The following is a 21,997-nucleotide window of genomic DNA, read 5'->3' on the forward strand; positions in this document are numbered from 1 at the left end:
TAGTACGAAATTAGAACATTTTGTTGCACATGTAGCTTGAATGGTCGTCGTGAAGTGAAATCATTCTTGAAACAGTAAGCTACAGGTGTAAAAAATTTCTTTGATTTCATTCTGTGTTTACTGATATAAATATTCAAAAAAAAAATAAATGTTTCTTATCGAATAAATTATTTTGTAGAAATTAGCGATCAAATTAGTACATATGCAGATAACGGTAATGAAAATAATGATGATTATCATAGTAATGAGTACAATTGTCAACAAGCTTTGGGAAATACACGCCGCCATCTACAAATTCTTTCAAAAAAAATAAGAAAAGTGTTGAATTATCTAAATGAAAAACGTTTAAAAATGCCACCACATTTAAAACAAGTACTAAACATTAATAATGTAGTTAACATGTTTAAAATAGTTATTGAATTTTTCAATTTAATCTAGACAATAAATGAAATACAATTTTTAATTGAAGCATCGTGTAACCAAGAACTAGATAATGACAAGGTAAAAAATTTCCTACACCATAGGGGGTATCTCAAACCGCCCGTCTATTTCTTTTTAAAATTGCAGAAAGCAAATTTTTCAGAGATCTGAAAATTAGTATTAACTGTTTCCAATATGCCTTCATTTTATTTAAATACTATATTTCCAGACCCAAATGAATATTGAAGATAAAAACCAATCAAGGAAATATTTGCTAAGGTTAATACGATCTTTGAGATATAAAAAAAGCAATTTTCTGACATTTAAAAAGGGCAGATGGTTGATTTGAAGCCGTATAGTGTACTCTTATTATAAATGTAAACTTTAACAAAAAATGCTCATTTATATATTTCTCTTAGATTGAAATTAAACCAAATTCTGGAATTTATGTTAGCTCGGCAGAGCTAACATATTTAAAGGTTTGGAAAGATAAACCAAATGAGATGATTCGCCGTCTTCTGAAAATGATTATAAGCCCTGAAAAAATAAAAGATATGTCAGCAAGAGGTAAAGGCGAGCGGGAAGGAATTCCTAAAGAAATATTACGTGCCGTTGAATGTAATTTGTATTACATATTTTTAACAGTAAATATAAAAATCATGCCACTTAACAAAAAATAACATTTTAAGGGTATGTGAAAAGAAATTCCGAATACCATCTAAAAAGATATGAGTTTACCCGCGTGGTGAATCTTCTCTGCTCCAATTTAAGAAATCCAAAAAGAAAATTTAATCCAGGTACTTAACATGACAGTGGTATGAACTATTAACGTCTTCTTATATATTATTTAATAACCCAATATTAGGAATAAAAATTATGCATGGTTTTCAGAATAAAAAATTTTATCTATTAAATCATTACCATCGAAGTGATTGCAGGATGAAGTACGTGCACACAAAACAATGATTGTTTAAGGAATATAAAGTTATCTATTGATAGAACTTAATAAATATTATATTATATAATGAATTCATAGAGTCGATTTATAAAATCTATATTATGTCCTTTTAACAATTATAAAATAATGTAAATTATAGTTGTTTTCAAAATGAAAAAATATATACGTAATTAAATAAATATTGGAGCAATGATTATTTAACAGTTTTTTATAGAGCGAAAGAAAGTGAAATAAGAGGAGATATATTTTTTTATCAATAAAAATATGTAATTCATAAATTTACTCTCTAATAGTCTTCTATTTGATATTTCAAAATGGTCTTTCTAATAGCATTTCAACACAGTCTTGCTCAATTGCTATAGGAAGACGACTTGCCAAGGGATATTTTGTACCTCTTCTAATAATCTTCCCGTTTCATTTGGAAGACATCATATTTTTACGCGGGGTTGTCTTAAAACACATTCATCGCGTTTTAGGATTTCAGCAGTCCACCTGGTTACGTAAATATATCGATCTGAACACTAGTTTGCGTGCAGCATTTAAAAATGAGTTTGAGAAAAATCTTTTCAAATTAATGAACAATGCGGTGTTCGGTAAGACTATGGAGAATGTTAGAAATAAAGTTGATGTGAGACTCGTGAGTAGGTGGGAGGGAAGATATGGTGCTGAAGCAATGATTGCTAAGCCTAATTTTCCCAGTCGCACTATATTCAGTGAGAATTTGGTCACGATTGAATTAACAAAATTAGCAGCTAAATACGATAAGCCTATATACGTAGGTATGAGCATTCTTGATATTTCGAAAACATGTTTGTATGATTTTCATTATGATTATATGCTTCCTACGTTCGGTAGCAAATGTAAAGCGTTATATACCGATACGGATAGTCTAATATACAGCATTGAGTGAGATGATATTTACACTATTATGAGGGAGAATCTTGCTAGATTCGATACAAGCGATTATTCTCCCAACAATCAGTACAATTTACCTCTAGTGAATAAAAAAGTCCCTGGGCTGATGAAAGATGAGAATAATGGGCAGATAATGACAGAGTTTATTGGACTGAGATCAAAAATGTACACATTTAAAGTACAAAATAAAATGATCAAAAAAGCTAAAGGTATTAAGACTTACGTTGTTGCTAGAAACATAACCTTCGAGGACTATAAGGACTGTTTAACAAATTTTACTGTACAAGTCCGCAATCAAAATTTAATTCGCTCAAAATTGCATAATTTTTATTCGATTACGCAACGGAAAGTAACTCTCAGCCCATACGATGATAAGCGTTATATCGTGCACGGAACTGTATCGACTCTACCATGGGGTCATTATAGAATAAATTAATTATATATAAATTGAATAATTTTATTAATAAATATTGTTTTTACAAAATATTATCTTTATTTATCCATGAATTATATTTATTATCGAATCCTAACCACTTCACAAAGACCTTATCACCCTTCTTACGTAATACCTTCTCCACTAGATATACATTAGGATTAGCAGTTTTTAAAAGTTCATATTCGTAGAATCCTCCGTATACAGGGTGGAACGTTAACGCCGCACTTTCTTTAAACGGGTGATTCCTGAGACTTTTCTAAGGAGAACGCCGTTAGCCGTTTTAAAATCTAGCCACTGGTTAAGCAGATATTAAAGATTAAATTTTGTATGCAATTATTGATTTTACATATGATTGCAGTAGTATTGGTAAGTACGTGTGACAAGTGCAAGTATAAGAGAGAAGTTGCTGCTATGACGTTTCACTCTCCCCTTTTATTGATTTTTTCGGATTCGTTGAGAAGTTGCTGCCGGTTAGCTGTTTTGCTTTTTTATTGATTAGCTGGAAATTTTGAGATTTAATTCGCGTTCTCGCGCACAAACTAACGCGTACGCGCAATTTACCTACGGAGAATCTTGGTTAACTGTTATTGTGTGCGTCCCCATACCATTTAATTTCCGATGCCAAATAATTAATGGGCAAATCGAGATAATGTAAATTAAATTCTATGAGGATTGAACACTTTAAACCAAGACTATGCTCCAGTCAATGAGCGCTCAGTTGTGCATATCTGTCGATCATTGACTGTAAGCGAAAAAAAGAAGCTATAGCCGAATAGTCACGTCGTTGACGATTAGCGTATTTAATGAAAATATTGCGTAATCAAATGTTTATTTACCTGATTTTATGTAGCAACTTCAAGGATGGGCAGCATTGTAAATGTGCTCCATATGGCCACCTTCAGCATCGATGCACGCCCTTGCTCGTCGGAGAAGATTTGCTTGGACTGTGGCTACCATCTCAGGTGTGATCTCCGTGATAGCCACATTCAATCGCGCTGCTAGTTCTTCCTGATCCCGCATTAGATGTCTTCCCGTGTAGACCTTTTCTTTCAAGGCCACCCAAAAGAAGAAATCTAATGGATTCAGATCAGGAGATCTAGCAGGCCAAGGGATGGGACCACCACGGCCGATCCATTTGCCGGGAAACTTGCGGTGCAGTACGCCTTTCGCAGTGGCCGCATTATGCGGAGCTGCTCCGTCGTGCTGGAACCACATTTTCTGCCGAATTTCTAGAGGAACATCTTCCAGAAGGTCTGGAAGCTGATTCTCTAGAAATTCGGCATAAATGTCTCCCGTCAATCGAGATGGTAGGATGCACGGTCCAATCTGTATACAATTCACAACGAACTTCAGTTGCAAGCATTATTAGCATTTAAGAAACGTGAATAAGTGTTAGAAACTTACCAAATATTTCCCGACGATGCCTGCCCAGAGATTTACCGACCATTTGTATTAAGATTTCTGTTCTCTTATTACATGTGGGTTACTCTCAGCCCAATGATGGTCGTTTCGCATGTTTATAACACCATTTTTGTCAAACATGCTTTCGTCAGAGAATAAGATACAATTTATGAAATCGTTATCCTCTCCATGTTTTGCGAGAAGCCAGCGGCAAAACTGCAAGCGGTTCCCATAATCTCTGGGCAATAATTCCTGTACACTTGTGTACTTATAGGGATGCATCGATTCGCCATGGAGCACTCGCAGCACCGTGGTGTGATTGCTGCCTAAATCTCTGGCTAAGGCTCGTGTGCTGGTCCTCTGCCTCTCCCGGAACTCGCGCAGCACCCTCTCCTCAAAGGCAGGAACGCGTGATGTTCTCTGCTTGCCGTTTTCACTATAATTTGGCGCCAAACTGCCCGTGTCCCTCAAGCGCTGCACAACCGTCTTGATAACATTTTTATCCGGGTGTCGCCGATTGGGGAACTTTTCCGCGTACACCCTCGCGGCCACGGTAGCCGAAGCATTGTTCTGCCAGTATACCTGGAGCATATCACAATATTCAGTGTTGCTGTAACTCATTTTTCACTAAGTTTACGGTTGAAAAACGACGAAAACGATACACACACTTCTGTCGACAAACTGGTAATAGTTTTTTCAGTTGCTAATAACAACCCTAGCGGTGCGAAAGTAGCCCTTGCTATAAAAAAAGGGAGTGGTTGTTATTAGAAACTGAAAAAACTATTACCAGTTTGTCGACATAAGTGTGTGCATCGTTTTCTTCGTTTTTCAACCGTAAACTTAGTGAAAAATGAGTTACAGCAACACTGAATATTGTGATATGCTCCAGGTATACTGGCAGAACAATGTTTCGGCTACCGTGGCCGCGAGGGTGTACGCGGAAAAGTTCCCCAATCGGCGACACCCGGATAAAAATGTTATCAAGACGGTTGTGCAGCGCTTGAGGGACACGGGCAGTTTGGCGCCAAATTATAGTGAAAACGGCAAGCAGAGAACATCACGCGTTCCTGCCTTTGAGGAGAGGGTGCTGCGCGAGTTCCGGGAGAGGCCGAGGACCAGCACACGAGCCGTAGCCAGAGACTTAGGCAGCAATCACACCACGGTGCTGCGAGTGCTCCATGGCGAATCGATGCATCCCTATAAGTACACAAGTGTACAGGAATTATTGCCCAGAGATTATGGGAACCGCTTGCAGTTTTGCCGCTGGCTTCTCGCAAAACATGGAGAGGATAACGATTTCATAAATTGTATCTTATTCTCTGACGAAAGCATGTTTGACAAAAATGGTGTTATAAACATGCGAAACGACCATCATTGGGCTGAGAGTAACCCACATGTAATAAGAGAACAGAAATCTTAATACAAATGGTCGGTAAATCTCTGGGCAGGCATCGTCGGGAAATATTTGGTAAGTTTCTAACACTTATTCACGTTTCTTAAATGCTAATAATGCTTGCAACTGAAGTTCGTTGTGAATTGTATACAGATTGGACCGTGCATCCTACCATCTCGATTGACGGGAGACATTTATGCCGAATTTCTAGAGAATCAGCTTCCAGACCTTCTGGAAGATGTTCCTCTAGAAATTCGGCAGAAAATGTGGTTCCAGCACGACGGAGCAGCTCCGCATAATGCGGCCACTGCGAAAGGCGTACTGCACCGCAAGTTTCCCGGCAAATGGATCGGCCGTGGTGGTCCCATCCCTTGGCCTGCTAGATCTCCTGATCTGAATCCATTAGATTTCTTCTTTTGGGTGGCCTTGAAAGAAAAGGTCTACACGGGAAGACATCTAATGCGGGATCAGGAAGAACTAGCAGCGCGATTGAATGTGGCTATCACGGAGATCACACCTGAGATGGTAGCCACAGTCCAAGCAAATCTTCTCCGACGAGCAAGGGCGTGCATCGATGCTGAAGGTGGCCATATGGAGCACATTTACAATGCTGCCCATCCTTGAAGTTGCTACATAAAATCAGGTAAATAAACATTTGATTACGCAATATTTTCATTAAATACGCTAATCGTCAACGACGTGACTATTCGGCTATAGCTTCTTTTTTTCGCTTACAGTCAATGATCGACAGATATGCACAACTGAGCGCTCATTGACTGGAGCATAGTCTTGGTTTAAAGTGTTCAATCCTCATAGAATTTAATTTACATTATCTCGATTTGCCCATTAATTATTTGGCATCGGAAATTAAATGGTATGGGGACGCACACAATAACAGTTAACCAAGATTCTCCGTAGGTAAATTGCGCGTACGCGTTAGTTTGTGCGCGAGAACGCGAATTAAATCTCAAAATTTCCAGCTAATCAATAAAAAAGCAAAACAGCTAACCGGCAGCAACTTCTCAACGAATCCGAAAAAATCAATAAAAGGGGAGAGTGAAACGTCATAGCAGCAACTTCTCTCTTATACTTGCACTTGTCACACGTACTTACCAATACTACTGCAATCATATGTAAAATCAATAATTGCATACAAAATTTAATCTTTAATATCTGCTTAACCAGTGGCTAGATTTTAAAACGGCTAACGGCGTTCTCCTTAGAAAAGTCTCAGGAATCACCCGTTTAAAGAAAGTGCGGCGTTAACGTTCCACCCTGTATATCAGTACCACTAGAGTCTCTAAGTAAATATGTAACAGGATTTGTTTTCTGCACTTTTATAATTTCAAATATTTCAGGTGTCCAATTTGGTGTGTATCCTTTTGCGAATACATTCTTGTATTTACTGATTCGTACAAAATCACCTACTTTGAACTTGGCACGGCCAACAATCTTTATATTATTGTATACTGTAGTCAGGAGCATATTAGCATGATCTGGCGTCACATCAACTGGTCGCATTCCTATAGTACGATGTTTTCTTGCGTTGTAGTCTTCAACTAGTCGCTGCAGTATGCCTCGCCACTTATAATTTCCATTCAACGTAAATCGTTTCTACATTTCAGACTTCAGCGTGCGATTCCAGCGCTCAACTATCGTAGCTTTCAATACGCTGTATGTTGAATAATGATTTATTCTACGTTTTTTTATAAGCGATTTGAAATCACTATTATAAAACTCCTTGCCATCATCTGTCTGCAAATTTTTGGGACATCTCCCATTTTTCAGAATCTTCGTAAATGCGTCTGTCACTTCCTTGCCAGTTTTGGTTTTTAGTGCTACTGCCCATCCAAATTTCAACAATGCATCAATAACTGTGAGAATATAGTGGTAACCTCCGTCAGTATAATTCTTCATATCAACCAGATCTGCTTGCCAGAGGTCATCGAAGCCTCGTATTATAACTCTTCTACGTTGAAAATTCCGTCTTGCAGGTACATGCAGTTCTTCGACCAATTTTTTCTTTTCTTCACTATCCATAACTCTTCAGGTATGTGTTGGGTTTACAAGGGTACAACGAGCACTGATGGTAGTAAAAGTTTCTTTTTTCTAATAAAACTCTTTGTCGAATTATTTCAAGAAGAATTCTCCTTAGCATGATTCTCCCCATGAAAAAAGGCACTTTTTTTTTTTAATTTCGCATTATCTTCATTATATGTTTCTTTGATTCAGCATCCTCTTTAGTCTGATTCTCAATGAAAATTGATGCATATTTCTTTAAATCTGCATTATCTTCAGCATGTTTCTGCATGAAATTACTCAATATCACTTGAAAATCATTCAGCCTTAACTCGGTTTCATCCAGTCTTAACGCAATACTTCGTAAAATATCACTGTTTTCTTGCATTTCATTTTTAAGGTTCTCACGTACAGCATTCATATTATCCAGCAGAACACGCATATTCACAGCACATTTCTCATCAGTAGCATCAAATCCTAAATTTGAAATAATATTCCCCTTAGCATTAAATGCATTCATACGTTTATCAAATTTTAATGTTTCATCTTCAGTTTTGCGGAAATATTTTCTCACATTACTGGCAGTGGAAATACCTCCAAATTTATTTATCGACATTGTGAAGTATGTTACGTCCCTAACCAATTAATCCCGAAAAACTAAAACTATTTTTTTAAAAGAAATAGGATAATTGAATGTGATCCCATATGCCAGAATCTGTAGGCACCGTCGCCGGGACCTTATCTTTGTCGACGTTTGCATCTTGCATCGTGCGACTCTAAGTCCGTGAGAGAATTCTACCTCCCACTCACTCTAAGATGCTTTTATTCCTATTGGCCAAAGATAGGATAAACTCATTTTAAAAAATGTTTTGATTGGCTTAGCCATCTCCCTGGATCACGATCTAGGACCCTGCGTCGGTTAACTCGATATGTCTTTAAGACAGTTCTAATTGTACCCTCAACGAAAACAGCCTTGCAAGGCTATTATACCTGTTACGGTTAATAAATAAAAAACCATTAAAAATTATCGAAGTCTACTTTGAGTGTGCTGCATCCTTCTACACGAATCCTTCATCGAATTTCCTAAAACTACTACCAGCTGGTAGGTAGCGGTCACTGGAGCCCACAACAAAAACTGTTCCTGAGTTTACTATACAAGTCAGGACATAACAATTGGTGTCAGAAGTGGGATACCGCTCTTTGGGAAAATCATCGAGGACTCGCCATAATATTTGGTAACTGGCTGGACAACGCTGAACGAAGCATCCTATCGCCTATCCAACACTGAATTGGAATCAACATCGAATTAGCCGCCTTGCCAAATTCTGCTTGGGTAACCTCTTCCAACGACTACAACTTCAACCAACGATTGCACCGCATCATCGCTCATCGACGACTCTACTCACCTCGTTATTCCACGATTAAATAGTAAGTCTAAAAAAATCGATATGCCTGACGAGCACGGTCCTTATGTGAGTAGATCGATCCCCTCGGGGAATCAATCAGTCGGAGAACGTTCCGTCGCGAATATTAGTTGTTCCGATCAGAGAAACATCGTTAAAAGCGTAGTCGAGGGTCTTCCTAGCTATGACGGGACCGACCCATTAGATCTAAACAAACTAGTTAAGAAAATACTTAATGCAAGGAGATACGTAGACAAAGTTGACGAAGAAGAATTAGTTTTCCAAGCAATTAAACACTGCGGAGAAAAAGTGCAGCAACGACTAAAACCGTTAAATATCGAAACGTTGCAAGGACTAGCCGACGCGCTATCTGAAAATTTCCGCCGCGGAGATGAACTCGTAGAGCATATAGAAGAAGCAGTGAAACTCGATCTTCAAGACGGAGAATCCATAGCCGACCTCGCGTGCCGTTTCCGAAAACTAGCTTTGATACTAATAAAGTACACGGAAGAATATAAATGCTTGTCTGCCTCGGAATTTATTAATAGATTTATCGCAAAACTGTATCATCGAGCACTTCCGGAAATAATCAAGAATTTTCTAAGCAATTCTTACCCGACTCTAGAAGGGATAATATGAAGGCTGACATCGAAGACTTCGTCAGAACCTGTGAGGTCTGTCAACGGAAGAAATTGGTCCGAATAAAAACAAAACAACCAATGATACTCACAGATACTCCCATGGAACCTTTCGATAAAATTGCCATGGACATAGTAGGACCCTTCGAAATTTCTGAAAAAGGCAATCGATATATACTAACTATGCAAGACCCATTAACCAAATACAGCCTCGCCATCCCTCTATCCAGAGCCACCGCTGACGATATAGCCAATGCATTATTGGAACATTTAATCCTCAAGTTTGGCTGCCCAAAGATTATCCTAACCGATCAAGGTACAAATTTTGTAGGGAAAATCATGAAAAGCATGACAAAATCCTTGCAAATTGAACAAATCAGGACCACGGCCTTTCACCCTCAATCAAACGGATGTCTCGAAAGAAGTCACCAAGTATTGGTTGACTACCTTAAGAGCTACACCAACAGGAAAGACTGGGACAAGTGGATAACCACTGCCGTATTCAATTACAATACCAGTAAGCACGAAGCCACTGGATATACTCCCATTGAGTTAGCCTTTGGCAAACCTGCACGAATCCCTTCCAAATTTCCTTTCTTGGATAATGCAATTACAGTGGACGAGTATACGCAAAATCGAAAAAACCGTTATCTTGAAATGGTAAACGACGCTCGTACGCGCCTCGAGAGGTCTAAGTTAAAATCGAAAGAAAGGTATGACAAAAACGTAAACCCCGTCGTATTCGAACCGGGACAACACGTCTACCTTACAAACAATATCAAGCATGGTAAACTGGATGATAATTATAAGGGACCTTATCTCATAACTAGAGTCATTCCAGAATGTAATAATTTAGAAATAGAAAGGTCTAAGAATAAGAAAAAAATCGTTCATTGCGATAGAGTTAAGTTAGCCTTTACTAAGTAGCATGACATTTTCAGATGACAATGTACCACGCAGTTCTCGTCATGCTGACGCTGTGTGCGATAAGCTCATGCTCAGGTTTCATCGCCTTCGACTGTGGAACGCCAATTACAGAAATAAGTAATTTCAATGCAATAGAATTAGAAGAATGCGTGAAACCTATTCCGAAACCCAAGGTCACCCAAACTAAAATCCAACTCCTACAGTCCCAAAATTTCCATTCGATACCTGTCAAACAATGCAAAATTGAAGTGAAAAGATTAATTTATCATTGTGGAATGCACTCCCACATTTCCATGGTAAATTTAGGACTCGCGGAATACATAGAGGATACCTCTCGCGAAGCTTGTCTAAAAATATTTCATACCAACATGTATAACGGGAAAAACACTATTTTCAACCAAATACCAATTAACGGAACTACTTCTCGTGCCGTGACGTTCGCCGGAACTGTAACTAACGAAGGCACTTGCCAAGGCGAAAGATATTCGGATTACTACGGGTCTTGGAATAACGTGATCGTCACCGGAGTAATTAAATTCACGATATTAGAATATGACGCTCAGATCAATTTATTGACGAATCAAATCGTACTACGCTCTGGAGTTCGTTGCACTTATCTAGAAGGCCACTGCCTAGACACGGAGGGCGGTAATACTTACTGGGACGTAATTCAAACGGACCAATGCAAATTCTCGTACTACAACGTGCTTTATGAGGGGCCCGCGGAAAACATTAGGGGAGACACACTAGAAAAACTAGGCCAAGAAATCTATTCAGTTGCTATAGGGGATACCTCCTTTGCCCTAGCCGTCAGTACCTACCAAATGGTATGCGGATATAAAATACAGAAAACCGAACACCCTACTCTATTTATTATAGACGATAAGGACGGTAAATTCTTTACTAAAAGGACTTCTCTAGCCACGCGAGATATGGACATTCTGTCATATGTGAATTCTAAAATAGTCTACGTTGAAAAGAAAATGAGAAACCAGATCGCGAAATTGTATAATCTACTCACGGTAGAACAATGTAAAATTAAAAATGAACTCCTGAAAACTCAAATAGGCTATCAACCTCAGGATCCTGCTTATTTCGCGTATTTATTTATGAGAAAATTTGGTTACACGTCAATTAGAACCGGAGACACTATTCGCATTGTCAAATGTTTACCGGTAGAAGTAAGTCTACGCGAAACTACTGAGTGTTATAATCAGCTACCAGTCTTCAAGGGTAATGACAGTTACTTCATGACCCCCATAACAAAAATATTACTTAAAAATGGAGATCATACCGAATGCAATAAAATTCTCGCATCTACCTATCTTATCAATAACACGTGGCTCGAATTTACGCCGCAAGTCAGTAGGGCTATCCCCCCTATGAAATTAACTGCGTCGCCCTCTCCAAATTTCACATACGAATCGCCGCATAACCTGGCCGCGAGGGGAATTTATTCCAACCAAGACATACTAAGACTACATGAAAATATTATGTTTCCGATGGAAAAACCCGCCATAATCCATACTATATCTCGCGAAGCCACAGGGCACAATGACGGGAATCATAACTTACGAATCAATAGTCTCCTAGATGAGGCAACACTCCAGAGCCAAATAAAAAAATCATGGGACAAGTTCTTTAATTTTCTAAACTCAATCGGAAATATTAGTGCCGCATTATTAGGAATCTTCGTGATAATTAAAGCAATAAAATTCGTATTAGATGCTCTAATAAATGGATACGCTATCCATTCGGTGGTAGGATGGAGCGTTTGGTTACTCGCCGCCATATGGAATACCTTAGCTAATTTTGTAATACATACTAAATCAAGAAAACCTAATTCGGACGTAGAAAACCCCGTGGAAAACGAACAGGGAAATAGGACGTACGCTATCCCTATCGCCCCCTCCACTAAACCAAAGCGCAACGAGTCCTTTAAACCTATCCCCCATGACCTACCTCAGCCGATTCCTCGTCAAGAGATGCCTCACCTTAACCCACCTATTTCTCAAGACCTGTACCCTAGATTATAAATTTAAGCGCATCATAAACATTTTGTATAAATGTAAGCAAATCAAAGCGAGCCTTCGCTTCTAGCCTACTGTATGTAAGCTTAATAACTTTTAAGTCACTCTACACAGGTCGACATACCAATATATTATAATCAAACCATGTAATCATTCTAGAATTAAGTTATGGACTGCAACATTGTGGCTTATGGGATTAACATCTTAAACAAATGATCGAGGACGATCTATCTCTAAGGAGGGAAGTGTTACGTCCCTAACCAATTAATCCCGAAAAACTAAAACTATTTTATTAAAAGAAATAGGATAATTGAATGTGATCTCATATGCCAGAATCTGTAGGCACCGTCGCCGGAACCTTGTCTTTGTCGACGTTTGCATCTTGCATCGTGCGACTCTAAGTCCGTGAGAGAATTCTACCTCCCACTCACTCTAAGATGCTTTTATTCCTATTGGCCAAAGATAGGATAAACTCATTTTAAAAAATGTTTTGATTGGCTTAGCCATCTCCCTGGATCACGATCTAGGACCCTGCGTCGGTTAACTCGATTTGTCTTTAAGACAGTTCTAATTGTACCCTCAACGAAAACAGCCTTGCAAGGCTATTATACCTGTTACGGTTAATAAATAAAAAACCATTAAAAATTATCGAAGTCTACATTGAGTGTGCTGCATCCTTCTACACGAATCCTTCATTGAATTTCCTAAAACTACTACCAGCTGGTAGGTAGCGGTCACTGGAGCCCACAACAAAAACTGTTCCTGAGTTTACTATACAAGTCAGGACATAACAAGTAACACAATCAACTGGGAAATTATGGAAAGTGTAATCTCTTTTATAGGATAATACGTTCTTCATGAAGCTCCTCAATTATTGATTGTATCTCATTATGATGATTCGTATGTCCTGCAGCAGATGATGCTATCAAAAGTCTCAAACGTTCAACTAATTCGTTCGGATCATTCCAATGTACATAGTTCACTGGTTTATCATTAACACACATATAACCGCTGCCTTTTACAATATTCTTTGGAGGAAATAATGGACTAATTATTTTCTTCCATTTATGACCCTTATTCCCACGAAGCTTTCCCTCGCTACTGTAATCTGCTCTGTGTACATTAGTTTGAGAAAGAATATTCTTATATGTTTTTAAATCATCTTCAGTATAATCATGTGGCTCTTTCATGAAGATCAATTCAAATAGACCAATAGTACCCTGATAATACTCCTCATCAATAATAATAAAATCTCCACCATCTACTTTAAAAGCACATTTTCCAATTCTCATTTTGTTAAGACTACCATCTTGTTCAACTCCAAAATTATAATCAATTATTTCCTTATTTTTACTCATAAACATCTCTATATATTTACGTCCAATTGCTCCATATTCTGACAAAGAACTATTTAAATCTAAGGATCTTTGCAATGGCGATGATGGAGTTTCTGCTTGCATTGGTGATGGTATTTCTAAACCATTAACATCCTTTTCCACTTTCACTCCCTCCTCCTCCTCATCCCCATCCTCTTCCAGAGAAAGGTATAATGTTTCATTAGGTCGTGAATTTCCTTGCTCATCATCATCAGATGAAGGGGTTGGAATTTTAATTCTAGAGTTGTATGCGAAATCTTTACGTTGTGGAGCCGATGAGAGATAAGTCCTTTTACGTTTCGATGGAATAATAAAAGAATTATCGCTTACAGTAGTCTTCTGTAGCGGTTCCTGTTTATACTCATATTTCGGGGACACGAAGGTCATCTCATTATGTTCAGTGAGCTTCTTCAATGGCTCAACAATTGGTTTAAAAGTTTCATTTAAATTGGTTTCCATCATTTCTCTTCGTGATTTGAGTGCACGATATTTTTCACGAATTACTTTGCTTTTCGCAGCAATCTTCTTAAGCAGCATCTTTTCTTCCATTTTCCTGCTTTCCATGTTTTCCACGTTCAATCAACGTTCAATCCACGTTCAATCCACGTTCAATCCATGTTCAATCCACGTTCAATCTAGGTTCAATCCACGTTCAATTCAGGTTCAGTCCACGTTTTTATTTCCACGTTTATACTAGGTTTCTTCCCCGCTCATTTGATGTGTGTGTTTTGATGGACACTTAGCTCTAAACTGAACAATCTTAAGCAAACGGTATACTATTTAATCTTAGCATACTCATCGAAACCTTTCCGATATCTACCATTTTCAATTGTACTATCCTTGTCGATCACTAGAAATCCATAATCATGGTGCCAGCACTTTGAACACAATTCATTGAATTTTTCAAATGACATATCCGTGTTTACATGATCGTTATAAATATGTTTTAAATTAGTACCATCTTTCTTAAAGATTATGAGAAGATTTGCATTATCACGAATCATGTGTTTAGGAATTTTAGCATAAGTCTGGCAGAGGTAGAAGCAGTCAATATTTGAATGTCTACCCATGGAGAAGTAGTCTCTGATATTATCCTGCTTATCGTTAGCAACATCATCAAATATGAAAATAGAATTGGGTAACGCCTCAGTTACCTTTACAACGTCGCTATTGTTTGAAAATTTAAAATATCCAATACCTTTTAGTCCTTTTAATAACCGTTCAAGGTATTGATACTTGGGTTGTTGAAGCGACTTTGAGTATATATAAATATTTTCAAATCTCACACCGTTAGGACTTTCTACAAGACTAAGCAGTACGTTTGTTTTACCGCAATTCGAGGGTCCGCAAATTATACTACGAATTGTAGATGGAAGTAGGGGTCCATGACGTTTACTCCTTCCTCCACAACCCCCACCGACAATGAAGCGATCGGCGTTGGAGACACGAATGTGCAGTGGTTGCTTTACGAAATCCATAACTGTAAAACTCTATGATCATGCAAGCTATTTATAGGCTTGAAGCAGATTATCTCATCAGCTCTCATTATGTCGTTGTTAATGTTAGATGTGCTACGTTTGGAGGATTTAACTATTGAGCAGCTTGAATACATTGCAAAAATTTTACTATTGAAGCGCTTTCCAAACAGTATTCGACTTGTTTGGTGTAAATTGCCTGAGCACATTCGTGCAGATCCTGAAGTGCAACAATATCGTACCTGTACGGAACATTATAATTTACCTAATCAAGATCATTTTGATGGAATACCGCCTTCAATAAAAAATTGCTGGATGTGTCAACGAACCCGTTAGGAAAGCATGACATAATGAGATATGGTTGTGGATTTATTTTCAATAAGCTGCTAAATAAACTACCCTTCGAGCTGCAAGTACCTGGCTACAATTATTGCGGTCCAGGTACTCGCCTTCATGAACGGTTAGCACGTGGTGATCGAGGAATAAACCCTCTGGATTATGCTTGCCGTGAGCATGATATCGCATATTCAGTATATAAGGACCTGTTCTCGCGTCATCATGCTGATAAAGTACTTGCACGCCGTGCACGACAACGTATCATAGCTAGTGACTCATCCGTAGGTGAACGAGCGACAGCGACTGCTGTCTGGGCATCAATGAATACAAAACGGAAACTCGGCTTAGGACTGCGAGTGTCTAGAAAAAGTACGAAGAAAAGAAAAATTCGTGTACCGAAAAAACGAGGTGGTTTATTGAGGAAAAAGTCACTTACTAAAACAAAACGGGGGGGTTTATTACCATTATTTCCGCTGCTGAGTGCGGTGGGCGCATTAGCTGGCGGTGCGGCAGGTATAGGAAAGGCTGTAAACGACACCAAAGCAGCCAAAAAACAATTGGAAGAAATGCATCGACACAATCGCTTAATGGAAGCGAGACGGGGACAAGGTTTATACCTCGCACCATACAGTCGAATAGGAGAGGGAGTGAAAAGGAAAAGGTAAAGAAAGTAAATGGACTTCCTAAATCTGGACCTACTAGTAATATGCAATTATCAAACGTCTGCCGTAAAATATCACATTTTCGGGGAGTCTTTACGCGTACATCTCTACCTCAAAATGCGCAACGCAATGAGTGCGCAATTGTGAATCTTGATGACGAACAAGGTCCTGGAACACATTGGGTCGCTTACATTAAACGTAATAAGCACGTTAAGTATTTCGATTTCTTCGGAAATTTAAAACCTCCAATTGAACTTGAGGAATATTTTGGACCTTCTGCTATAATCTACTACAACCACGACCAATATCAATCGTATGATTCAAGCATATGCGGTCAGTTGTGTGTCAAGTTTCTACGTGAACAATATCTTTAACAGTTACACTCTCTGGCCGTGACTCGGTAATGGGGTCAGATTTTTTCCCCCCGATTGATCTTCGAGATGGACTTTATGAACTCGGTCTCGTAGACTTTCAGAGCTTCAATTCAATCTCTAATGTTGATGAGACAAACAATATATTTTACGTTGATGATCAGGAGCTAACTATACCTACACGTTGTTATGAGCTCAATGCTATAAATGACTTTTTACGTGCTCAGATGTTCGAAGGTGATAAAGAAGAAGTAATTGTTCTACGTGCTAATAATAATAAATTAAAAAGTGAAATAAAGTGTAAATATCAGATTGATTTTACACAACCTAACAATATAGGCTCTTTGTTGGGTTTTTCATCAGATCGTGTTATTCCACCGAACACACTAGCTAAATCAGACGAGCCCGTAAACATTATAAGAGTAAATATTCTACGAATTGAATGCAACATTGCAGCGGGTGCGTACACAAACGGTAGACCTCGACATGTTGTACATGAATTTTTTCCGAGTGTTCCGCCAGGTTATAAAATCGCAGAAACACCGAAGAACGTCATTTACTTGCCAGTCATTGCGAAAGTAATTGACCGTCTCACCTTGCGTATTCTCGATCAGGAAGATCGTATAGTAAATTTCGGAGGTGAAGAAATCACAATTCGTTTACATATTAGAAAATGTTGATTTACAAGAATACTTATAAATCACCGATACTCGATGAGCCTATCAGTCCAACTGCTGCAGCAGGATAGAATACATTGAGTGAAGGTAACGCTGGAGAACAAAATACATTGAGCGAAGGTAACGTTGGAGCATCATTAACAAGAAGAAATATCACCTTTCTACAATCACTGGGTTTCAACGTTAGAAATAAAAATGGATCCATTAGATGTAACCGCTCAACCGGTGTTCGACAATCGCATCACTAAAATGGAAATGCATGCATACAATCCTTATGCAAATGCCTCATTGGGAAATAGTGATGAAATTCGAATTCCTATACAACAGCAAGATTTAATTCTTCTACCCTGTGAAAGTTATCTCTACATTTAGGGAAAGATAATCGTTGGAACCCGTGCTCCGGATGCAGCAACCCAAGATGTCGTAGGACTTGACTGTAATTCCATGGCATTCTTATTTGATGAAATTCGTTATGAATTGAATGGTATTGAGATTGATCGCTGCAAGAATGTGGGTATTACTAGCTCCATGAAGAATCTCATCTCCTTAACTGCTGAGAAAAGTGCAAGTCTACGTCATTCAGGATGGTTTCTAACAGATCACAGGTCTACGAATCATTTCAACTTTTGTATACCATTGCAAATGCTGTTGGGTTTTTGTGAAGACTACAGAAGAGTTATAATAAATGCACTCATGAACTCGTTCTTATTCGAGCACGTGATGATATAAATTCACTACATTCTTCGAGAAAAATCATCAACTCCAAAATTGATTTGCAAAAAATGCAGTGGAGGATTCCTCATGTATCACTGAATGATTATACAAAACTTAAATTTCTACGTTTGATTGAGCAAAACAAAAGTCTAACCATGGCTTTTCGTTCCTGGGAACTCTACGAATATCCACTTTTACCTGAAACACAGAGGCATACATGGGCCGTAAAAGCTGCAACACAATTGGAGAAACCTCGAAATGTTATACTAGCATTTAGACAAAATAAGAAGAGTACGCAGCATATGGAGGTGCTTAGATTCAATGACAGTTCTGTTCGTGATGTTAAAGTCTATCTGAATTCAGAATTTTATCCATATGACGGAATTGATAGTGATAGCGAAAAAAACCGTTATTCTGTACTATATGATATGTATGTTAAATTTATCCATTCATATTATGCAGGAAAAAACAGTCGAAACCAATGCTTAATTACAAAAACTTTGTGGAATACGGTCCTCTCTTCGTCATCGATTGTTCGCATCAAAATGAATCTATAAAGTCAGGCACTGTTGACGTTAAAATTGAGATTGATTGTACTAGAAATATTCCAAGTAATACTACTGCGTTTTGTTTAATTATACATGATAAAATCGTTGAATATAACCCGCTTACTAGTATTGTTAAAAATGTAAGTTAATAGACTAGATTTATATGTATCTTACTAATGTAGTGAGGGATAAAGAAAAAAAAAATAAATAAGATATAATAAACATTTATTGATGTCACTCCTTAAAAACATTCCTTACAAACATTTGCAAAATTTATCTTATGATTATCATTGGGTAACTTTAAATTCTAAATTATTGTATCGTCCTCCAACATATAAGATTTTTAATGTATTCGCTGATGCAGCATTTTGAAGTTCTTTGATTAGTTCAGGCGACTCCAGTAATTTCATCATCCTTGAGGGTAGGAAGAACCATTCATCTGTAGCCAGCTTCGCTATTAATTTCTCTCCATATTTGGTCTTAATTTTCACTAATTCAGTGATTTGATACTCCTTATTCTCCTCAAAAGTATTCAGCTTTACGAAAGTCTTAGGTTCGTAAGTTACACTTGCAAGTGCATTGATCTTGGTTAAATCCATTTTTCTGTGAAAAAACATAGAAATTGAGAAAAGAAAAACATTGAAATAGAATAGCAAGAAAAGAGAATAATAATAAAAGAATAATTCTTACCACCCAAAAGAGTTTCTGTGGTACAGCAAGGAAAATATTCGGAATATAGCTTTGCACTGGATCTTTCAGCTCCTTGAAGCTTCTAATGAAAACTGACTGACTGAAATTTCCCGATTGCTAACAACAAGGGTTTTAAAAATGGTGGAAGGGATGAGATGCATTCATGGAAGGGGATGAGATGCATTCTTATTGGAAGTTAATATTTGGGTGGTTGGGTATTCTTGCCCGCCTACGAAATTTACGTCAAACAAGTCGTAACACGTTACAAGCGGTTTCTCCTGAATTCATTTAATTGCATAATCATGTTGTAGACTTTTCTAAAGTGAACAACGGAAAATTTGCGTTAAACAAGTCATGATACGTTACCAGTGGGTTCTCCAGAATTCTTTTAATTGCATAAACGTGTTGCAGACTTTTCTTAAGTGAAAAGTGAAGCGGGAAAATTTACGATCACATTCCTCTCAATAGCTAGACATATAAAAAAATGAGAGAATATGAAAAAATCGGGGCTCTAAAGGGGTCATAAATCAAGTAACATTAGTCTAGACGTTTGTTTTGAACAAGTCATGGCACGATCTCAGACGTCCGGTGCTCGAGCATATCCGTTCTAGAAGATATCTGCACACTCTACAATCAGTTCTTCAATCGCTAGAATGGCGCCAATACAGTTTCTTAAAGTCTAGGTAAAAGTTACGTTTTTTTTGCTTTACCTACTCCTCAAAACAAAAAATGAAGTGCACTAACAACTCTTTCCCTTTCTAATACCTAGCCTGCTTGTTAGATGGATCGTATGATATGCTTACCTGAAAAGCTAAAAATGGCTAAAAGATAAGTCAGGGAAGGCTATAAAAATTCTTAAAACTGTTTTTTATTCAATAACTAAAGTTTTACTATCAGTTACTCATCCAGTCTCCATGTCTCACCCTCCTCTTCCTCCTCCTCCTTTGTTTTTCATCCACATCCTCCTCTTGAAGGCTAGCTTCTCTATAGCCGTATCCCGTGGTACCGCGAATGTATAATTTTAGTCAAACATCTTTTTTAAATTGAACTAGTTCACCCGTGTGTGTAATTACGTAATATTAAAATACCATTAGCGCGAAAGAAGATTAAGGAAGGCAGTAACCTAGCGGTGACTACTGGAACTAGCAATTAACTCAACCTAGTTTATCTGTGTAGCAGAGTCGGAAATAGTTAGGCTACGTAAGGTAACTAACCATCGACTTCGAAGGGTGAAAAAACCTTCCCTCAACTAGGGCCCCGTAGGATAACTTAGGTCCCCGTAGGATAACTTAGGTCCCCGTAGGATAACTAACCAACGGTACCATAGGGTGAAAAATACCCCCTCCCTAACCAAACTCGGTCCCACTATGAGACCTTCCAACTGTGACATAGGGTGAAAAATACCCCCTACCTAACCAAACTCGGTCCCACTATAAGACCTTCCAACTGTGACATAGGGTGAAAAATACCCCCACCCTCCCTAACCAAACTCGATCCCACTATAAGACCCTTTCCTTCCTCATCCCCACCACTACCATACTAAGAGAGTCTTATCCCCACCCACCCCCCTTCCACACCACAAAACAGCTTCCCCCATTCCCTGTCATCGGAACCGCATTGCTCCTCTACTAACATATACAAAGTGAATTACAAGATCTTAATACTAAAATATTATCACAACTTAATAGCAAGATCACAAATGTTGAAAAAATTTATTCATTAATTGAAGGAAAATTCAAAGATCTTCGCGATCACATATTAACTAAAATAAGAAATCTTTCTGATGAAATAAATATACATAACGAGACGAATGATATCAAGTTGAATAAAGTAAAGAATGATATTTTAACATATTCAAACGAAGAATTGACTAAATTAAGTAATTCCTTTAAAGATTTAAGAACAATAGTTAATTCAGAGATAAATAATTTTGAAAAAGCAATAAAATCATTAGAGGTGAAAATTGATGAGAAAGCGAAACTAATGACTGAGGAAGAAGTTAATGAAAAAATAAATGCAATTGTGAAAGAATTTAATGAGAAACTAAAAGATATTAATAAACCATTGAGAACACAATTACTACAAGAAAATCAGTCTTTCTCTGAAACAGAAATAACTTCAGGATCAATTCCACTAAAAGTTATACCTAATCCAAAAGAAGTATTGAATAAACAAATTGATCATTTAAAATTAATCTCAAACACGCAAAATAATGAACCTTTCTTTGGAACAGGAATAATGACTTCAGGATCAATTCCACTAAAAAAAGTTATACCTGACGCAAAAAACAATGAAAAAGGAGAATAAATAACGTGAGTAAATTTAAGGATTTTTTTTTTAAAGCAGAATAGTAATAAAAAGAGTTTTGATTAAACAACAACAATAATAATAATATCTACAATGAGTAAGGAGAAAGTTCAACTAGTAAAAGAACTTCATAGATCAGCAAGAAAAAATTTTCCACGACGTCGAGTAATAATAAAGGGATATAATGATTTATGGCAAGCAGACTTAGTTGATATGCGAGCTTACACTCATCAAAATAAGGGTAATCAATATATTTTGGTTGTTATTGATACTTTATCAAAATATGCATGGGTAGAAACGA

General features: G+C 37.6%; 1 protein-coding gene across 1 annotated transcript; it reads left to right on the top strand.

Moving 5' to 3' along the window:
- The first annotated feature begins 5,460 nt into the window (after positions 1-5,460).
- Positions 5,461-6,147, top strand: LOC136773186 (uncharacterized). Its single transcript, XM_066726624.1, has 2 exons — positions 5,461-5,526; positions 5,677-6,147. Exons 1-2 carry the CDS (start codon positions 5,461-5,463, stop codon positions 6,145-6,147), a joined length of 537 nt encoding a protein of 178 aa, XP_066582721.1.
- The last annotated feature ends 15,850 nt before the right edge of the window (positions 6,148-21,997 follow it).

Source organism: Prorops nasuta, unplaced genomic scaffold, assembly GCF_024137725.1.
Source record: "Prorops nasuta isolate Cenicafe-Biocafe unplaced genomic scaffold, Cenicafe_Pnas_1.2 PNAS00001, whole genome shotgun sequence".
In the NCBI taxonomy this organism is placed as follows: Eukaryota; Metazoa; Arthropoda; class Insecta; order Hymenoptera; family Bethylidae; genus Prorops; species Prorops nasuta.

Bases quoted from the DNA above. Each gene is read 5' to 3' on its own strand.
- LOC136773186 (XM_066726624.1), top strand. From the start codon at position 5,461: ATGTTTGACAAAAATGGTGTTATAAACATGCGAAACGACCATCATTGG. The intron at 5,527-5,676 runs GTAATAAGAGAA...AATTGTATACAG, and splicing joins GGGCTGAGAGTAACCCACAT to ATTGGACCGTGCATCCTACC.